This window comes from Siniperca chuatsi, linkage group LG18, assembly GCF_020085105.1.
Source record: "Siniperca chuatsi isolate FFG_IHB_CAS linkage group LG18, ASM2008510v1, whole genome shotgun sequence".
NCBI classification, from domain to species: Eukaryota; Metazoa; Chordata; class Actinopteri; order Centrarchiformes; family Sinipercidae; genus Siniperca; species Siniperca chuatsi.
The window spans coordinates 19,751,334-19,767,302 of record NC_058059.1 but is presented as its reverse complement, the minus strand read 5'-3'; the positions used below and the strand labels follow the sequence as shown (position 1 = coordinate 19,767,302).

The following is a 15,969-nucleotide window of genomic DNA, read 5'->3' as shown; positions in this document are numbered from 1 at the left end:
TGGGGGAAACAATTTTAATTTTAGATATGGCTGTAGACGGAAACTGGGCCACTGCAGGCTTTGATGTCTTAATTGTGTGTGTTTTTTTTGAATACCAAAGAAACTGAGGCTTATTGATGGAACAAAAAACGACAGAGACAGAGAAGAAGAGAGAGGAAATGGAGATGGTGTGAAAGAGACAAGGAATAAAAAAACAAGAAAGGAAAAAAAGAGGAAAGAGGATAGCAAGAAAGAAAAAGAATGAAGAAGAGAATGAAAAATTTGCCACAGATATAGAAGAAAGAGTGACAGAGCTGAAGTACTGTGGAATCCCAGTTGAATAGGCCTTGATTAACTGTGGCAAGAGGTCAAAGCAGGGCCTCTGTCTGATGGGGCCTGGCTTAGGAAAATTATGTGTGTGTTTGTGCGCATGTGTGTGTATGTAGGCGACTGTAATTTGCACTTCTGAGACATGTGAACACACTTTGTAAGACATGATACACAACCGTTTGTCTGGTTAGTTTATAGGGCAGCTGTATTTTTGTGTGGAGACTGAATACACGGCAAAACCTCATGAAAACACGGCAGAGGCTGCTAAACATGAAACTTTCTGATTTCTGAATGTGATAAATCAGCTGCTACGCGTGTAGCTTGGCCATAAAAACCCTATAGTTGTTTCCTTGTCTATTTAAAGGAATAGTTATCATTTTGGGCTATATGCTTATTCACTTTCTGGCAGAGAGTTAAATGAGAAGATCAATACCACCCTTGTTAGCTTAGCTTAGCATAAAGAGTGGGAGCAGAGGGAAAAAGCTAGCCTGGCTCTGTCCAAAGGTAAAAAAAATAAATAAATAAAGACAAGAAAACAAATATCAGCTACTACCACCTCTAAAGCTGTCAGATTAACAAGGTGTGTAGTGTTTGCTTAACCAGTGTAACAACAAGTCATGGTTTTAGAAGGAGTTATGTACATAAGTGAGTGGTATCTCATCTGAGTTTTGGCAAGAAAGCTAATAAGCGTGTTTCCAATTGTCAAACTGTTTTTTAAAAAAGGGACAATCCAGGTTTTCACTACTGCATAAGAAAAAAATGCAACAAAACTAATGTATATTAGGCATTTAGTTGAAGCTACTTTGTAGAATTCAGGGTAATTCAGAGACTATATTTACTTACTAGCTGAAATTCAAACAAATCAGACATCAACAACTCAACAGAACTGGAGAAATAAATATTGTTGATGGTTTGATACCATAAAGAACTCTGGAACCCTGGAATAAAACCCCTCAGTGTTATTCGCTATGTTCTATACACTACACAAATATACTTTAAAAAGTGTGTGTGTGTGTGTGCGCATCTTCATATTTGTGAGTCTGTCACGGGCCTCACCTGGGGGCTGACACTTGGGCCGTATCCCATGCCGGGCGAGTTCATGGAGTGGGGGCCCATGGGCGAGCTGATGACGGAAAAGGGTGAAGCCAGGCCGTTCATGGGTGAACTCAGCGTGCTGATGGGAGAGTGAAGAGAGCCGGAGGGCCCCATGGATGTTGGGCTGAGCAGAGACGGATGCATTCCCCGGTGCGATGTGGGTGAGCCCAGGGGCGAGGAGGTCACCTGGCCCGACGAGTCTGGTTGAGAAAATAAAAAAAAGAGGGAAATTAGAATTAAATCTTCATTGGCTGTTGCTATAACTTTATTATTTTCACTGCTATCATTTCTAACGCTAACATCTTTATGAAGATTGTCAGCATAACGTGGTTTTTGATTTTTAAGAAAAAACCCATCCACTGAAACTCAACTAGCTTTTAGAACCTGATGCACATTAAGACTTCGTCATTTCAACATAATACTTTTGAAATCCATGTTGTTCACATACACCTTTAAAGGGACGATTAAAAGGATTAAAAGGACGTTTTCACACTTGAGCTAATTTCAGTTTTTTAATTTCAGCACATCTGGTGAAGTGTGAAAGCAGTTGTTGAATCTGAGCACAGTCCAGGAAAATGGACAAATCAGCAAAAACACTATCAAATGAGAGCTCTTGTAAAAAAAAGAACAAAATCTAACATGTGAGTCAATGGTGGAGACTATGATGTCTACACAGGAGTTCTCTTGCTCTCTCATACACTGGTTCTGTCCCTCAATGAGGAGTTTACCTCTTCACAAGTGTTTCCCTCAGGGATCTATGAGGACAGGATGTATATCTATAATGTATGTGGTTGGTGAGTGGAGTAGTGGGCCCAGGAGAATGAAATATACAACCTTGTACCAGAGCTGAGGGGAAATCTGCAGTGAGATGAGAGGGAGAGATAAGGATGAGGTCATGTGTATGCTCTTTCTGTCTTTCCTATCCCTCCTAGATTTAGCACTACTCTTTACCTTGACTGAGCGGGTCATCTTCCCATCAGCTGTCAACACAGAAGATATGGGACAGGCAGGAGTGCGAAAGAAGGAGGGTACTGTGGTATGTCACTGAGAATTTGGCGACAGGGCTGTACAGTATGTGCACTGATAACAGCTCCCTTCCTCCTGGCTCATTTTTCAACACTGCCTGCACATCATGGAAGAGGGCGCCCTCCTGTTTTGTACTTCCATTTTTTCCCCTTATGAGTGGCTAATGGAGGGTGTTACAAGCTATTCAGATTGATAAGCCCTCTGAGACAAACTGATTTTGGGCTATATGCAAAGAAACATTTCAGCTTTTTGAGCATTCATTTATTCACTACAATTGTTTTTAGCTGCAACAAGTAGTCGATCGGCAGAATATTAATTTACTATTTTGATAATTTAAGTTATTTTTCAAACTAAATGACAAACACTTGATGGTTTTAGCCTCTCAAACGTGACGTTTTTGCTGCTTTTCCTTATTTGACATTATATTAAATTGAATATCTTTGGGTTTTAGACTGTTGGTTGGACAAAACACAAAAGACATCTGAAGACGTCATTTTGGTCTCTGAGATTAATCAATGAATCTTGAAAATAATCAGCAGATTTATCAATAATGAAAATAATCGTTAGTTGCAGCCCTAAATTATTTTTCTACCTTACATTAGCAGCTGACTTGTGTTGGACGATATATACCATGAGATGTCAGATAATTACGAGCAGAATCGTAAAGCTTTACAGGAATTGTGCATCAAATGTCTGCATCAACAGCCATTCCCACCTGATCATTTTAGTATACCAATAAAACCATAAAATTATATATACACTATACTAGAACAATTTATCCAAATCGCCCACCCCTACAGCTAACATAAGACAGCTCAGGTTCACCTCTGATGAGTACTTTGTCCTAACATGCCCTCCTCTGATACCCTGTCCTATTTTGACACTACAACTTTGCTCTCTCTGCAGCGGGGACATGGACTAGTTATGTAATAAGTGGGAGTGTGGCTTGTCTATCACACTCCCCCATTTCATAAGTGACCAGGTTCCTCTGTGTCCGCGCAGTGGAATAAAACTGATGGATGGTTCAATTAGTTGACAGCCGAGAGTCCAGTTCACAGCAATTTTCCTGAAGTGCTTCGTCCCTGTCCCAGCTGACTTTACAGGATTTTTTTTTGGAGTATGTGTGTGTTCTTTGTGGTGTGTTTCTGTTGAAAAATGTCTTGTGAATGCAGGAAAGAAGAGGGGGAATCTTTGCATCTTAGTCCCCTGCATCAGCAATCCTCAGAGCAACAACCTAGCTGGCAGGTCGGCCAAGCCAAACAGTGCTTGCCTCACAAGCATCAGCAATCCTCATCCTTTGAAAACAAACACACATCCTTCTTAATAAAAGGCTAACAACAGCTCTGCATCTAGCTGTATTAGTTCAATGTTTAATCTTCTGACTGATACCCCTCAAGCTTCTATCCCTCTGATTACATTTTTTTCCCTAAAATGCGCCTACACACATAATTCCTGAAAAATAAAATAAATAAATAAAAAGCTCTCCCTGAGCCAGCAATTCCCATAACCCTTCGCCAATTGGGTTTAATTCAGGCAGATAAAGTGAGCTGTGGTATTAGGGTTGCCAATCTGCCATTGTAGTTCTCAGCAAGGGGGAGCTCAGCTGACAGAGTCCCAGCAAGGCCCCACCTCGAGGGGGGTGACAGAGACGGGCTGGGAGGTAGATCAGACTGTTTATGTCTCTTTCTCTCCCATTCATTCCTTATGTCTCTCTCTCTTCCACCTTTTTTTGGACGAAATAACCAGAGCAGAAAATTAACTGAAAAATCTCCAAACATCCTCTCTCATGCTCTTTTTCCAGATGAACATGAAGCAAACTATGTAGCTATGTGGTCAGATTATATGTGAACAAATAGATATCTCAATGCAAAATGTGTGTGTGTTTGCATGTGTGTGTTTATTCTTGTTGGAGTTGGGTTGCCAGTATAGGATTACAGCAGGATGAAAAGGACTCTGTCCTAATCCTCCCCGGAGAGGAGAGGAGAGGAGAGGAGAGGAGAGGAGAGGAAAACAAAGGGAAAGAAATGACAACACAAAACAGCCTGGAATGTTAAGGAGAGGACAAGCAAGACAATGTAAGAAAAAGATACAAGAGAGGGGAGGGACTAGAGTTTTTTTCCATAGAGTAAAATTGTCACAATGACACTCCTGCCTGTATTTCTTCATATACCCTTTCATCTCAACCGGTTTAACTGGAAAATGAAACATGTTTTACCAGAAAACACAGCAAGCTTTATGTAAAAAGCATAAAACAAACATGCTCGCAAGATTAGATAAGAGTGTGTATACAGCAACTCAGTGAGCGAGGGCAGGCCAGGGGGGGAGAGGGGAATAAAAATCATCGAAACATCCCAGAAATGACTTGCGGTTGTCAGGGTTCCATGCGTGCCAATATACAAAAAGATTGACTCATGTTTAGATAGCGGTTGAAAAGTGCTTCAGAGCGTTGTCGTTTGCAGCCTCTGCCTGTCAATTGGCCTGGATCGCTGGGCACACAAAAGCACAACTGACAGCTACAAATAAGCAAATTAGGGCCCATCTTACTGGCAGGCGCAGACAGAGTTCTCCACTTATCACTTCTGTACTCTGTTCATACAAGCATCTCCTATTTCTAAACAATGCTACCCTCCCTCGCTCTCGCCTTTCTCGCTCTTTTGTTCTGCCGTTGGGTGTGATTACACAGAGGAAATTTGCCAATTTGTGTTCTGGCTGTTGCTGGCTTGTGCATTTAGAATATGATAAATGGATGATTGAGATGTGAATGGATGACAAGATGAAAGGGGACGGTCCTCAACAGAAAAACAACAGTGTATGGCGTTTCTTCATTTGAAACAAACTACCTATGTTTGCATTTTTCTGACAGGTGATTTTCTGACAGGTTTGCAGTTGTGATTAATGACCATCCTTTCCAGCAAAAATGACACAATTTGTTCAGCAGCAAAGGTGGAAATACCATTAAGTTGTTACGGTTTGTTCAGAATGAAAGCGAAAGGAATTTTAGAGGCGTCATGATTGAAGATTGGGTGCAGGTTTGGTCTAGGCGGAACGGTTTGCAGCAAACAAGATGAAAATGTTTTAACGAAGAAAGAAAGGCTAAAATCCACTTCAAGCTTAGTTTAAACGCACATTATTTGCCACCACAAAAATATTTATGTGGATGGTTGGGCATACAAAGCATGTGACACGCATTCCGGAGGCTACAGTTCACGTGCAGTCGTCTTCTTACTGTCAATGTTGTTTTCTTTTATCCATGAAGGTGACCATACCCTAACTTTTACAGATCAGAAAACGCTCATATGAATAATTTTTGGAACAGGTATACGAGTCGTTTTGGGAGGCACTGACAAGCAACCTATTTTGCCACTTAGGTATAAGGTCTTGTTAAATGAAAAGCTGGTTGAGTGGAAGAGGAGGATGTTCTGTGGTCTCTATAGTTACACTGAGTCACTGATACTCTAATTGTTGGCAAAAGTGAGCATATCCTGAAGCAACAGAGCAGAGGTTGCACTATTTGTCAGCTAGACAGACCCCGTGGTGAAAGGTGGCAGGCTGAAAGGCCTCTGTAACAGAAACCTAGCTGACTTTTCAGCTCTCCTTAATTCTTTTTGTCTGTCATTTACGACGACGATGTGTGAGTTGAGTGAGGCACAAGGCTTTATCACAAGGCTGATAAAAGGGGACACAATTGCTGGATCAATGTAGATGTGTTACATTGAAACAGCCACTCTGATTTGGTTTCTAGTTCCTCCCATCGTAGTGGTCCCCGATTTGCGGTCAAGACCCCCTAAAGGAGCCTCGAGATAAAAAATGACGGTACGTCAATGCTTAATGTGACAGAGAAGAAAGATGCGTACTTCTGCTCCACAAAATGATATTTATTTTGGACTTTTTAAAAGTTTTTAAAAAAGATGTATTCTGAAATGTAGCCCATGCTTTCTATGGTTTCTGTGTGTGTTTTATGTATTTGTGTACATATGAGGTACAGAAGCCTATCTGTAGGGCACTTGGATACAAACTTGCTTTGTTTTTAAAGCACTACATAATTCAATGTGACCTTTTCTTGCGATATGCTGGATCAATTTACCTCTTCAGAACTGAAATGAAGAAATCTAGAAGGGAAAATCACTCTTGTTTTGGAGTGTAATAGCTCACACACACATGCAACATGTGATGAGGGGTTACAACCCAAAAAGGTTAGGAACCAGAGCCTCCACACAGCTTTTATAAAGACTAGAAATGACTCAGGTGGCTGCAGAGCTAATACCAATGGTTGCATTCCCTAACTAGCCCATGAGCTCCTGTTGCCTCTGCCACCAGCAAGGGACGATGCATTATAGATGGAAAGTGCACCCCTACACCCCCCACGATAGTCTGAACCATCCTGAGAGCAGATGAAACCTTGATGAAGTCTTTTTCTTTTTTTGGTCTGTTTTCTCACAAGTGACTTCTGTAGCTTAATATGGTTTCCCTATTGATGTCTCTTTCACCTTACTTCTGGACACCAGTCTGTTTTATCTTCCCTTTTTAAAACCCATACACAATCATAAGCATGTGCCTATGCACAGGCAGACAGATGCTCATTTTTCACTCTCCTCTTCTATTATTTATCTACTAGTGCCACAGTGGAGATTTAGTGGAACACGAGGGCGTGGGATGCAGCAAAAACAGAAAGGGAGAGCTCATAAATCTTAGTAAATCACATACTTTATGTCTAGTTGCCATTTTGCCTTTAAATCTCTTCACTCACGATGAGTGGAATTGACTGTCAATAGGCAAAAATCATGATGCTTTGGATAGTCTGCACTCACAAAAGGAAGCACAGAGCAGTGCCAGTTTTAGGTTAATACCCCTATAGCTTCTGTCCAATCCCACATTCTCCTGAGACTTTGTTAGATCTTTCACTACAGCACAAACACACACAAGCAAAAAAATATTCAGACTAGCTTCATGCAGATTCATGCACAGAGAATGGGTTTTCTATACCACCATGCTGGCAATAGGTCAGCCGAGGGATGATGCTATTGGTGAGACAGCAGCCAGGAAAAAAATGATCATTTCATGGATTGACTTTGGCGTAAATGAAGTCATGAGTCACTTGCACCTACACCGCAGTGCATTAGCAAACTGCGGTTCCTCAGAAAGAGAAAACTGGATGAAACTGCGGCCTGTTAACAATAACGCAGCCCTGTTTTTTTGTTGTTTTGTTTCTTTTGTTGATTTGAGGCGACAAGCAGATTTTTTATTATTCACAGGGACGTTTTAGGAGAGGCAGGTGAGTCAGTTTTTGAAGTGCACGGAGCGCCAGAGCACAGTCAGGATGAAACGCTAGTCATTAGCATTTCTCCGGATGTGTTCAGAGGAAGAAGAGAGAAGAGGGGAAAAAGATTCAACAAAAACCCCAGAGATTCAGTCGATTGCGTAAAAACCCAGAGCCCAAAATAACACAGGAGTCGGTATAACAGCTTCATTTTCAGAGTTTTTACCACTGATGTCTTTCTCACCATGACGACAGCAGGCTGATATTTTACTCAATCACGTTTCTACGTGTTTCAACAATTAGACTATTATTCATCAGCCTTTTGTTTTCAGCATCACACTATTTGTGATTTAAATACCAATGTCAAAATGTTTTGAGTGACGCATATATGTGTGTGAGTATATGCATGTGGGAATGTCTGTCTACTCTTTTTCCACTATATAAACAGACTAATCTGGTCCCCACAGTTAAGGTCCAAAGAGTAAATATCCCAGTCTGATGTGTTTACTCTGTGGATAGGGGAGAGGTAGTGGGAGTGTGTGTGGGGGAGTGTATGTGTGTTTAGGTTGGCAGGGAGCTGGTGTAGGGGCGGGGCCATAACTGGCTGATGAAATATCAATCAGTGATGTAAAACATAATGAGCACTGGCTAAGGTTACTTTTGCACTGCACTTTTTAAACATAGTCAAAATATTTCATTTGTTTTTCAGCTGCTTGATTTGTCTGACCACAAGTATAAATACAAAGTTTTTCAATTTGCAATATAAAACAGAGAAAAGTGACAAATCTTCACATTTTAAAAGCTGTAACTAGTGAATGTTTGGTATTTTTGCTTGATAAATGACTTAAAAGATTAATGGATTATCAGAATTGGTGGCAAAATTTTCTTAATAGTTTCGGAACTAGTAAATGAGTATTCTATTATCCTCAGAGGCAATCCCCGTTTAAAGGTTTTTTTTTTTTTTTTACTGTCCAAGTTTTTCCTCTGGAGTGCCTAGTGAACCATAATGCCTAAAGACATCCATTCAAATCACACAAATACTTTTCTTAGTTGTGAACAACATCTACTACAGGCCCCCTCCAGTGTCATTCTTTGTCATAGAAAAGGTTTCAGTCGTAGTCATCTGGTTTTCAGAATCAAGACGTTTCGGCTCCCATCCGGAAGTCATTCTCAATTGTGAAGAAATGGGACGGGAATTTTCTTCACAATTGAGCATGACTTCCGGATGGGAGCCGAAACGTCTTGATTCTGAAAACAGTGTCCAGATGACTACGACTGAAACCTTTTCTACGATAGAACACTCCTGGACGAATGAGGGACTACACCGTCTTCTTTGCTTTCTGGTTTCACTATGGGCATATAGTGCTTCAGTGGGTAGGGATGATGCAATCAGTGAATAAGTAAGTAAAAACAACACCTGTTCTCTTCCTGTTTATTTCTCATGCAGCTTACTTGAAAGCTATTTTTGTCACTGACAGTCTGGCCGCAGTGAACGCAGGTTGGACACTTTTGAAGCCTTGATGTCTTACTTCTGGTGCAAATTATGGTCAGAGGTGACTTGATGGTTCTTTCTTTTCGTATCTTGTTTTGTCAGAATATCTAATTTATTTCTATATTTCAGCAAGATGGGAAGTGCACTTCTTAAAATGAATGTGTAAACCTGGGACTGATCAGAAACTTGATGCAAAACTATGCACAAAACATCCAACGAGATACGAATAATTGCAGATAGTATTTGATCAGCACCTCTAAGACTTAAGCAAAGGACATCACAGCTTTACTTATTGCACAAAAGATGCTTGACAAAACAGGGTTTTGTTCTTAGTTCCATGCACAATTAAAGATACACTACAGGAGAAAATGATACACTGTGTTTTCCCCCACACTCATTACTTTTAATCCTACATTCTCATTACAGTAAATGAGGCTTGAGGAAGGTGCGCAAAGCCACATTGTGATAAGGGTGTTTGCTTTAACAGCTATTTCTGTCAAGATGAGATATGATCAGACGAAGCAGCTGCAACTATGGCTGCACCTTTGTGACAGCTCAAATCAAAACTATCTAAGCCCTTTTTTTTTTACTGTCTGTTAAAGCCCCTATCTGCTGGCATTCACGAACCAACTAAAAGAGAGAATGTAAGAGCAAAAGAAAAAGGCCTTAATGTGGGATAAGTGGCAGAAAAGACCCAAAACAGGCCACCCATAATTTCACAGTAGGTGGGCCGTTAACAATCATCATTTGATACAGTGTTGATATAACCTGATTCTTCTTGCCTGCTGAAACAACTTCCCCCATTAAAGACTTAATTCTTTCCCTCCATCCTCCCTTTTACTCTTTTTTTGTCTCTTGCAGGCACCCTTTATTCCTCCCATTTTAATTCATTGCACTGATAGCATGTGGATGAAAGCGCCAGCTCCTGGGGCATGCCGGTGCCCTCAGTGACTCTTAAGTGTCTGAAGAGGCCATGGAGCTGCGGCTGGCCGTGGCTAGGTGCCAGCTAAGCCACAGATTACTGGCGCTATTGGTAACTGCCCCGACTGCCAACACTCTGATCTGCTGATATGGCCTAATTGTTCCCTTTAGCTCAGAGGTGATATACCATCTCTCTCTGGGAGCTCAGAGGCTCAGAGCCAGAGCACCAGCCAGCTTGCGAGGCTGAGCAAATGCTGCTGTAGGTAGCAGCCTGGAAATACTTCAGTATAAATATCTGACATACTACTTGTACTCATGTTCTAGCCTAACTTATAGATTAAACTGATCTAAAGGAATGTGGAGAGAGGACAAATGCAGTGCAAGGGAGCCTTTTATATGTTTATTTCATCCATTTCTTTATCATGATATCTATAATTGCAGCCTGTGTAAAGGTCTGTTTTGGAAAACTAGTGCTATCGCCCTCTTCGATGCTTGAAAGCTCTGACAGAAGTAGTGTATTTAACCATGTTTTGACAAAACTATGAGGGTGTGCAACGTACTGACCATTCAGATGGACAGTAGACAAGTTCCTGATGTTTGCAGGAGAGGTTGAGAAGTTTCTATGAACGTTTTAATCCTGTTTTTCTCCCTGCAATGAAAGATTATCACCATTGGAATCCTATGGTTTGTTCTTATAGAATGAATGGATGATTCTGTTGTAATTTTGCAGCAGTATTACGACAGTCAGTGGTTGCAAAACAACGCTAATATGATTTGGCTGTGAAGTATAATTTGGCTATGCATAGTTGAGCCAAACTTAAAAGTATCACCTAATCTGCTTAGTTTGAACAACGAATATGCACATTTCCCTCACGACATCTATTGCTACGTCTGAAATCCGTCTGAAAAAGAGCAACAAGTGGAGAGACAGACACAAGACACAAAGAGAGTAAAAAAGACTACTGAGAAGGAGATGTAACATGATGAATGACAGCCAGCATGGTGAATGCATCACACTGGCTGTCCTTTGGTCGGCATCTTATATCAGGAGCAGCAACTGACAATAGCATGTTGATCAAATACATGGCATGGAGCGATAATTACCACTGCAGCCTGTGGAGCTGGCTTCAAGACAGGAAGATTACATTCGCAACTGATGCTCTTCAGCTCTTTTTGAGGACTCATTACCTTTTCAGCAACACTGCGAGTAGCAAGGGATCACTAAGGTAATAAACTCCAACATGTTAAAGAACCAGATGAAGTAGAGATTGATTTTTGAAGTCTGCAGACTGACGATTATGTGAGAGCTTCAACTTTGCTCATCCTCTTATCCTTGTGGAAACCCTGCCATTAAGCAAATGGGTTGGCTTTTTTTCTGTATTATACATTCGGCTAAAATAAAATCTGATATTTGCGCTGTTAAGGCCCTCTGAGCTGTCATGTCGGAGACTGTTGTGTGAATCCAAGTAACCGGGGGAAATGCAAGTCAGCCAGGAAGCCACGATTCATAGAGCTTCCTATTTTGCTGAGATGAAAATCACAACACAGGCCCTTATCTGTCTCGCTCACTGCCAAAACACACTTGAGGGCACATGGCCGAGCATATACATATACACACAAACACAGAGAGATAATAACCTAACTACAAAACACAAGATTGATTGTAATTTAACAATAGCAGCTACTGTATGAGGAATCTGATAACTGCCTTTTATTATTTTCACATTTTTGTCATCCGTTATCACAAGTTTGACAAAATTTAACCAGGCATGATGACACATAACCTATCTCAAGCAAGTGTCAAGTTTCTGCAAGGTTACCTTTCTGTACTGAAATGAAAGCTTGGGAAAGGCACGTTCAAAAACACTAATGTGTGCTTTGGAAAACGTAAAGTATACATAAATGGCGTAAGACACAACATCTTTAGCAGATGTAAGCATGGAAAGATCCACTGACAAATTGGTCAGTCTAGGAACACCAAAGAAACGCAAATAGGAATTGATCGCGCACAGCTAAAATATTGTAACCTCTTGTCACTGTTACAGTTTCTGCTACTATTTAGCTAATACAACAAAAGATCTTCATCTGCCACATGTCATGAAATGGGAAACCGCTCAAACTGAACTAAGCACTGAGGTCAGTGAGGTCAAATTTTGTAGAAATAATAAAAACAAGTTTCCCATTTTACATTAAAAAATGTTATTACATATATTATTATTAAGGAAAACATGATAATTTATCGTGGTATAGCTTTTTGGTCATATTATCCAGGCAAACAAAGTTCTTCTTCTTAAACCAAAAAGGTTAGTTTTGGTTCTATTTGAAAATGAAACAATTACACTTCCATGTCAGTGAGGAAGAGGGAAACAGCCACTGATGTGGAGGAGTGGAAGTGTAATTACTCTACAAGGTGGTTCCGCTCGCTTTCTAAGCATCTTGTTATGACTCAGCAGTCACAGAACCATCAGTCTGCGGAGAATAATTATGCCAATTACTAAGGAGGAAAAAAACAAGTGTCCCTTCCCTCTGGTGACATCAGGATGAGGAATTTGCCACTTGATGACTTGTTCAGAGGCAGCAGGTGGTGGACGATTTCCATTTGTATTGAGGAAGCACTGAAACACATCAAAAGTTGAGTACTGTGTTTGATCCTGTGCAACACCTGGACTGGGCCCAAGGCAGATGTTGGTGACCCCCCAACCACCACCACCACCACCACCACACACACACAGTTTGGAGAGGCAGTATCATGGCCCATAAAAATGTTTACTGTTCTCTTACACAAAGCTGGACATGTTTACATGTGATTTAGGATAACAGATCTTTTTCAATTAGTGTCGACCAATACAAAAGAAGCTGGTTCACATTTAGGTTTTGGGACACAGAAATAACATCAGAGCCTTTTTTCAGCAGAAAGCTTGAATTTATTGACTATATTACAAGCCTTTGAGACATCCCCCTCCTATTTCTTTCATTTTTTCCCTCTGATTATTATTCTTCTGTGACGTGCTGGTCTGTTTGTAATGAAATCCAAATGGAGAAGGTTCTGGCTTCTGGCCCTGAGCCGTAACTGCCCACCCCCCTCCTTCTCTTTCTCCCTCTGGGGAACAAGCCTGAGATAACGGGAAAAGGGGAGGATGGGCAGAGATAGACTGATCAATAGATGGACAAGTAGAAAGAGAGATAGAGAGATTCATAGATAGATAAGAGAAATCCAAACAGAGAGCAGGAGGAAGAGAAAGCGCGAGAAAGTCTCAGAGAAAGCTCGAGACCCTGGGGGCCAGTCGGAGGGGATAAGATGGGGGGTGTGGGTGGCGGCGATGGGAAACTATGTGTGTACGTGCTGCAGGAAGAGGCCTTGTGAGCCGGGGGGAACACACGCGCCTCAATGGGGGGGGGGGGTGTATGTCCAGACCAGTGTGTGTATGTGTGTGTTCTGTGTGTGATTGTCACTGGAGGAGTGTACTTTGGATCGGTACATCGACTCACAGCAAACAAATAACACAAAATCCTGCAGGGCGGAGGATCGGAGGGACGCCGTATCCAAGGTAAATAAACAAAATCATGAAAATATAGTTGCATTGACTGATGAGACCCGACCTTAATACCCTGAACCCCATGCGACTGCACACAGACAGTCTGTCCAGTACACACAAAATCAATTCACTTTTGGCCCATTATCAACAAAATAAGTCACATGGACAACTAAAACAGTTTATGTCAACAGTGTAACCTCATTCCACTGAATGCTCTGTTTCAAACGCGTATTTTATTCAGCTGGCAAGTTTCAAATGAGCAACAAGCAACAAGTTTTAGTCTGTTATTGAGTCCTAAAAGTCCTGTTTTCTTAAACCAAGTAAAACAATCTAAATATGTATCTATCTTGAATTTCCAAGAAGAGAGTGCCTCTATTTTGAATCAAGAGTGAATAATGCATAGCACTGCACAAGAATTTAAAAATTACACGTCTTGAAAGTAGTTGATTTGGGGCTGCAGTTGACAATTTTTTTATTTTTTTATTAATCAATTGTTGAGTCTCAAATTAGGGAAAATGCCATCATGCCAAGTTCCCGGAGCCCAATGTGACATCTTCAATTTGCTTGTTTGTCCAACCAATGGTCCAAAACTCAAAGATATTCAATCTACGATATGAAAAGCAGCCAATCCTCACACTTCAAAAGCTGAAATTTGACTATTCTGTCACTCGAATAAACGTCTCCTTGTTTCAGCACTGTTTCCACTGCAAATCAAGAATTATCTAGAAGTGTCAGTATATTGAAATAAGACAGAATAGGGCAGATGGCTGCACTAGAATAAAGAAAAATGACACTTGATTCCAGAAAATTCTTGAAACACATTGATTGTACTTGGTAAAATGGAGATTTTTGCAGTGCAGAGCTTTGTTACCTGCATCTGCTGCACTAATCTTTTCTGTCAGAGAGGAACTGATTCAAATTGTCAGAGCCCGCAGAGATGATTTTCAGGATGGAGACAGATCAAACAAGGAAATAACTCTGGTGAATTACCAGCACGGGCCAATCTTCAGGGGGTTGGAGGCACGTTTTGAAGAAAGAAAAAAAAAAAACACAAAGATGGTCAGCGTTGTGAGCATCAGTAGGGCCCCAAGTGGAGTTGGTATCCATGTGGATGAGAGCCTATGGATGTATGTCTCTTTATCTCTCCCTGGTGCTCGTGCGCTCACATTTAATTTTTCCCACCTCTGTCCCTGTCCTTCAATTTCTCTCCACATCTTTCCTTCTGCCTTCTCTGCTCATCAGAGGGACTCCTCAGAGGTGGAGGATAATCCCAGTTCGGAGCAGTGAGTCTTTCATGTCCTGAGAAGACACGCTGCCGAGAGTGCTGCCAGCTCCCTTTCCTCTCTACAGATACCTGGATCAGCTTCCCGGCCTTGCTGTCTCTCTCTCTTTTCTATCTTTTCTATCTCCCTCCCCTCTCTTTTACTTACTGTGCTTGTCTTTTCACCCATGTTTATGTTCTCTTTCATTACGGAGACCATCGGTTCTGCCGGGGATGAGACTAATGCTACTAGCTTGTGTTTAGACAGCACAAGCACAACACAAACACCTGGGAGTCGATCCGTCTCCAGGTGTTGGCGTTAAACAGCAGCACTGACTGCTGCTCTGGTCTTTGGCATTCTCTGGATACTTCTGGAGAGCCCCGGGAAGAAGGCTGCTTCAGAGAAGCATACTGCGGATCCCCGAAACAAAAGTTAAAACTGTGGCCAAAATGTTTTGACTCAAGAGTGCTCGTAAAGGAAATTTTTATTTTTCAAAAGAAGTCCATGTAATGAAGCATAGCAGCTTGCACCTGTGCCACGATGATCCAACCTCTTACCCGCAATTATTTCTAAATCAATTGCAGACCTGACCCGTGGCCCGACTTCTACCCCTAATCAAATACATTAGTATTAAGTTTAAAGTAGCCTTAACTAGACTAACTAGGGGCCTTCTTTTAATCAGACCACAACCGAATACATCATAAGACTGTTCAGCGGGGTTATACCATTGCTCACTCACTCATGCCCAAGCACATGCACAAATGTTAGCAGGTGCTGAAATGCTAAACTGTTTTCATAACTTTTGTAGGTCAGCTAAATAAATAAAGTTTACGTGTCTTCTTTCCAAGTGTATAATAATGTCATCATTTAATACATTATCTTCCAATAAACTGGAGGCTAAGTCACATAAAGAAACACACCATCAGAAGCGTATCAGAGAATTTCATGGATTCCGGTGGTCTTAGAAAAAGAGGAAAACACTAAATTAAGTTATCATATAAAAGCAGACATTGCATAAACTCATATGACTCCTGATATCCTGTATTATCCTTAAAGGAAAAGTCAAATCAC

General features: G+C 41.1%; 1 protein-coding gene across 6 annotated transcripts in view; it reads right to left on the bottom strand.

The window, feature by feature from the left end:
- Positions 1 to 15,969, bottom strand: part of rxraa (retinoid X receptor, alpha a) — a 107,953-nt gene that overhangs the window by 41,288 nt on the left and 50,696 nt on the right. For all 6 annotated transcript variants that reach the window (XM_044174760.1, XM_044174763.1, XM_044174761.1 and 3 more), the window contains one exon: positions 1,366 to 1,604. In XM_044174760.1, coding sequence (XP_044030695.1) covers positions 1,366 to 1,604 — 239 coding nt within the window. The remainder of the gene's footprint in view (positions 1 to 1,365; positions 1,605 to 15,969) is intronic.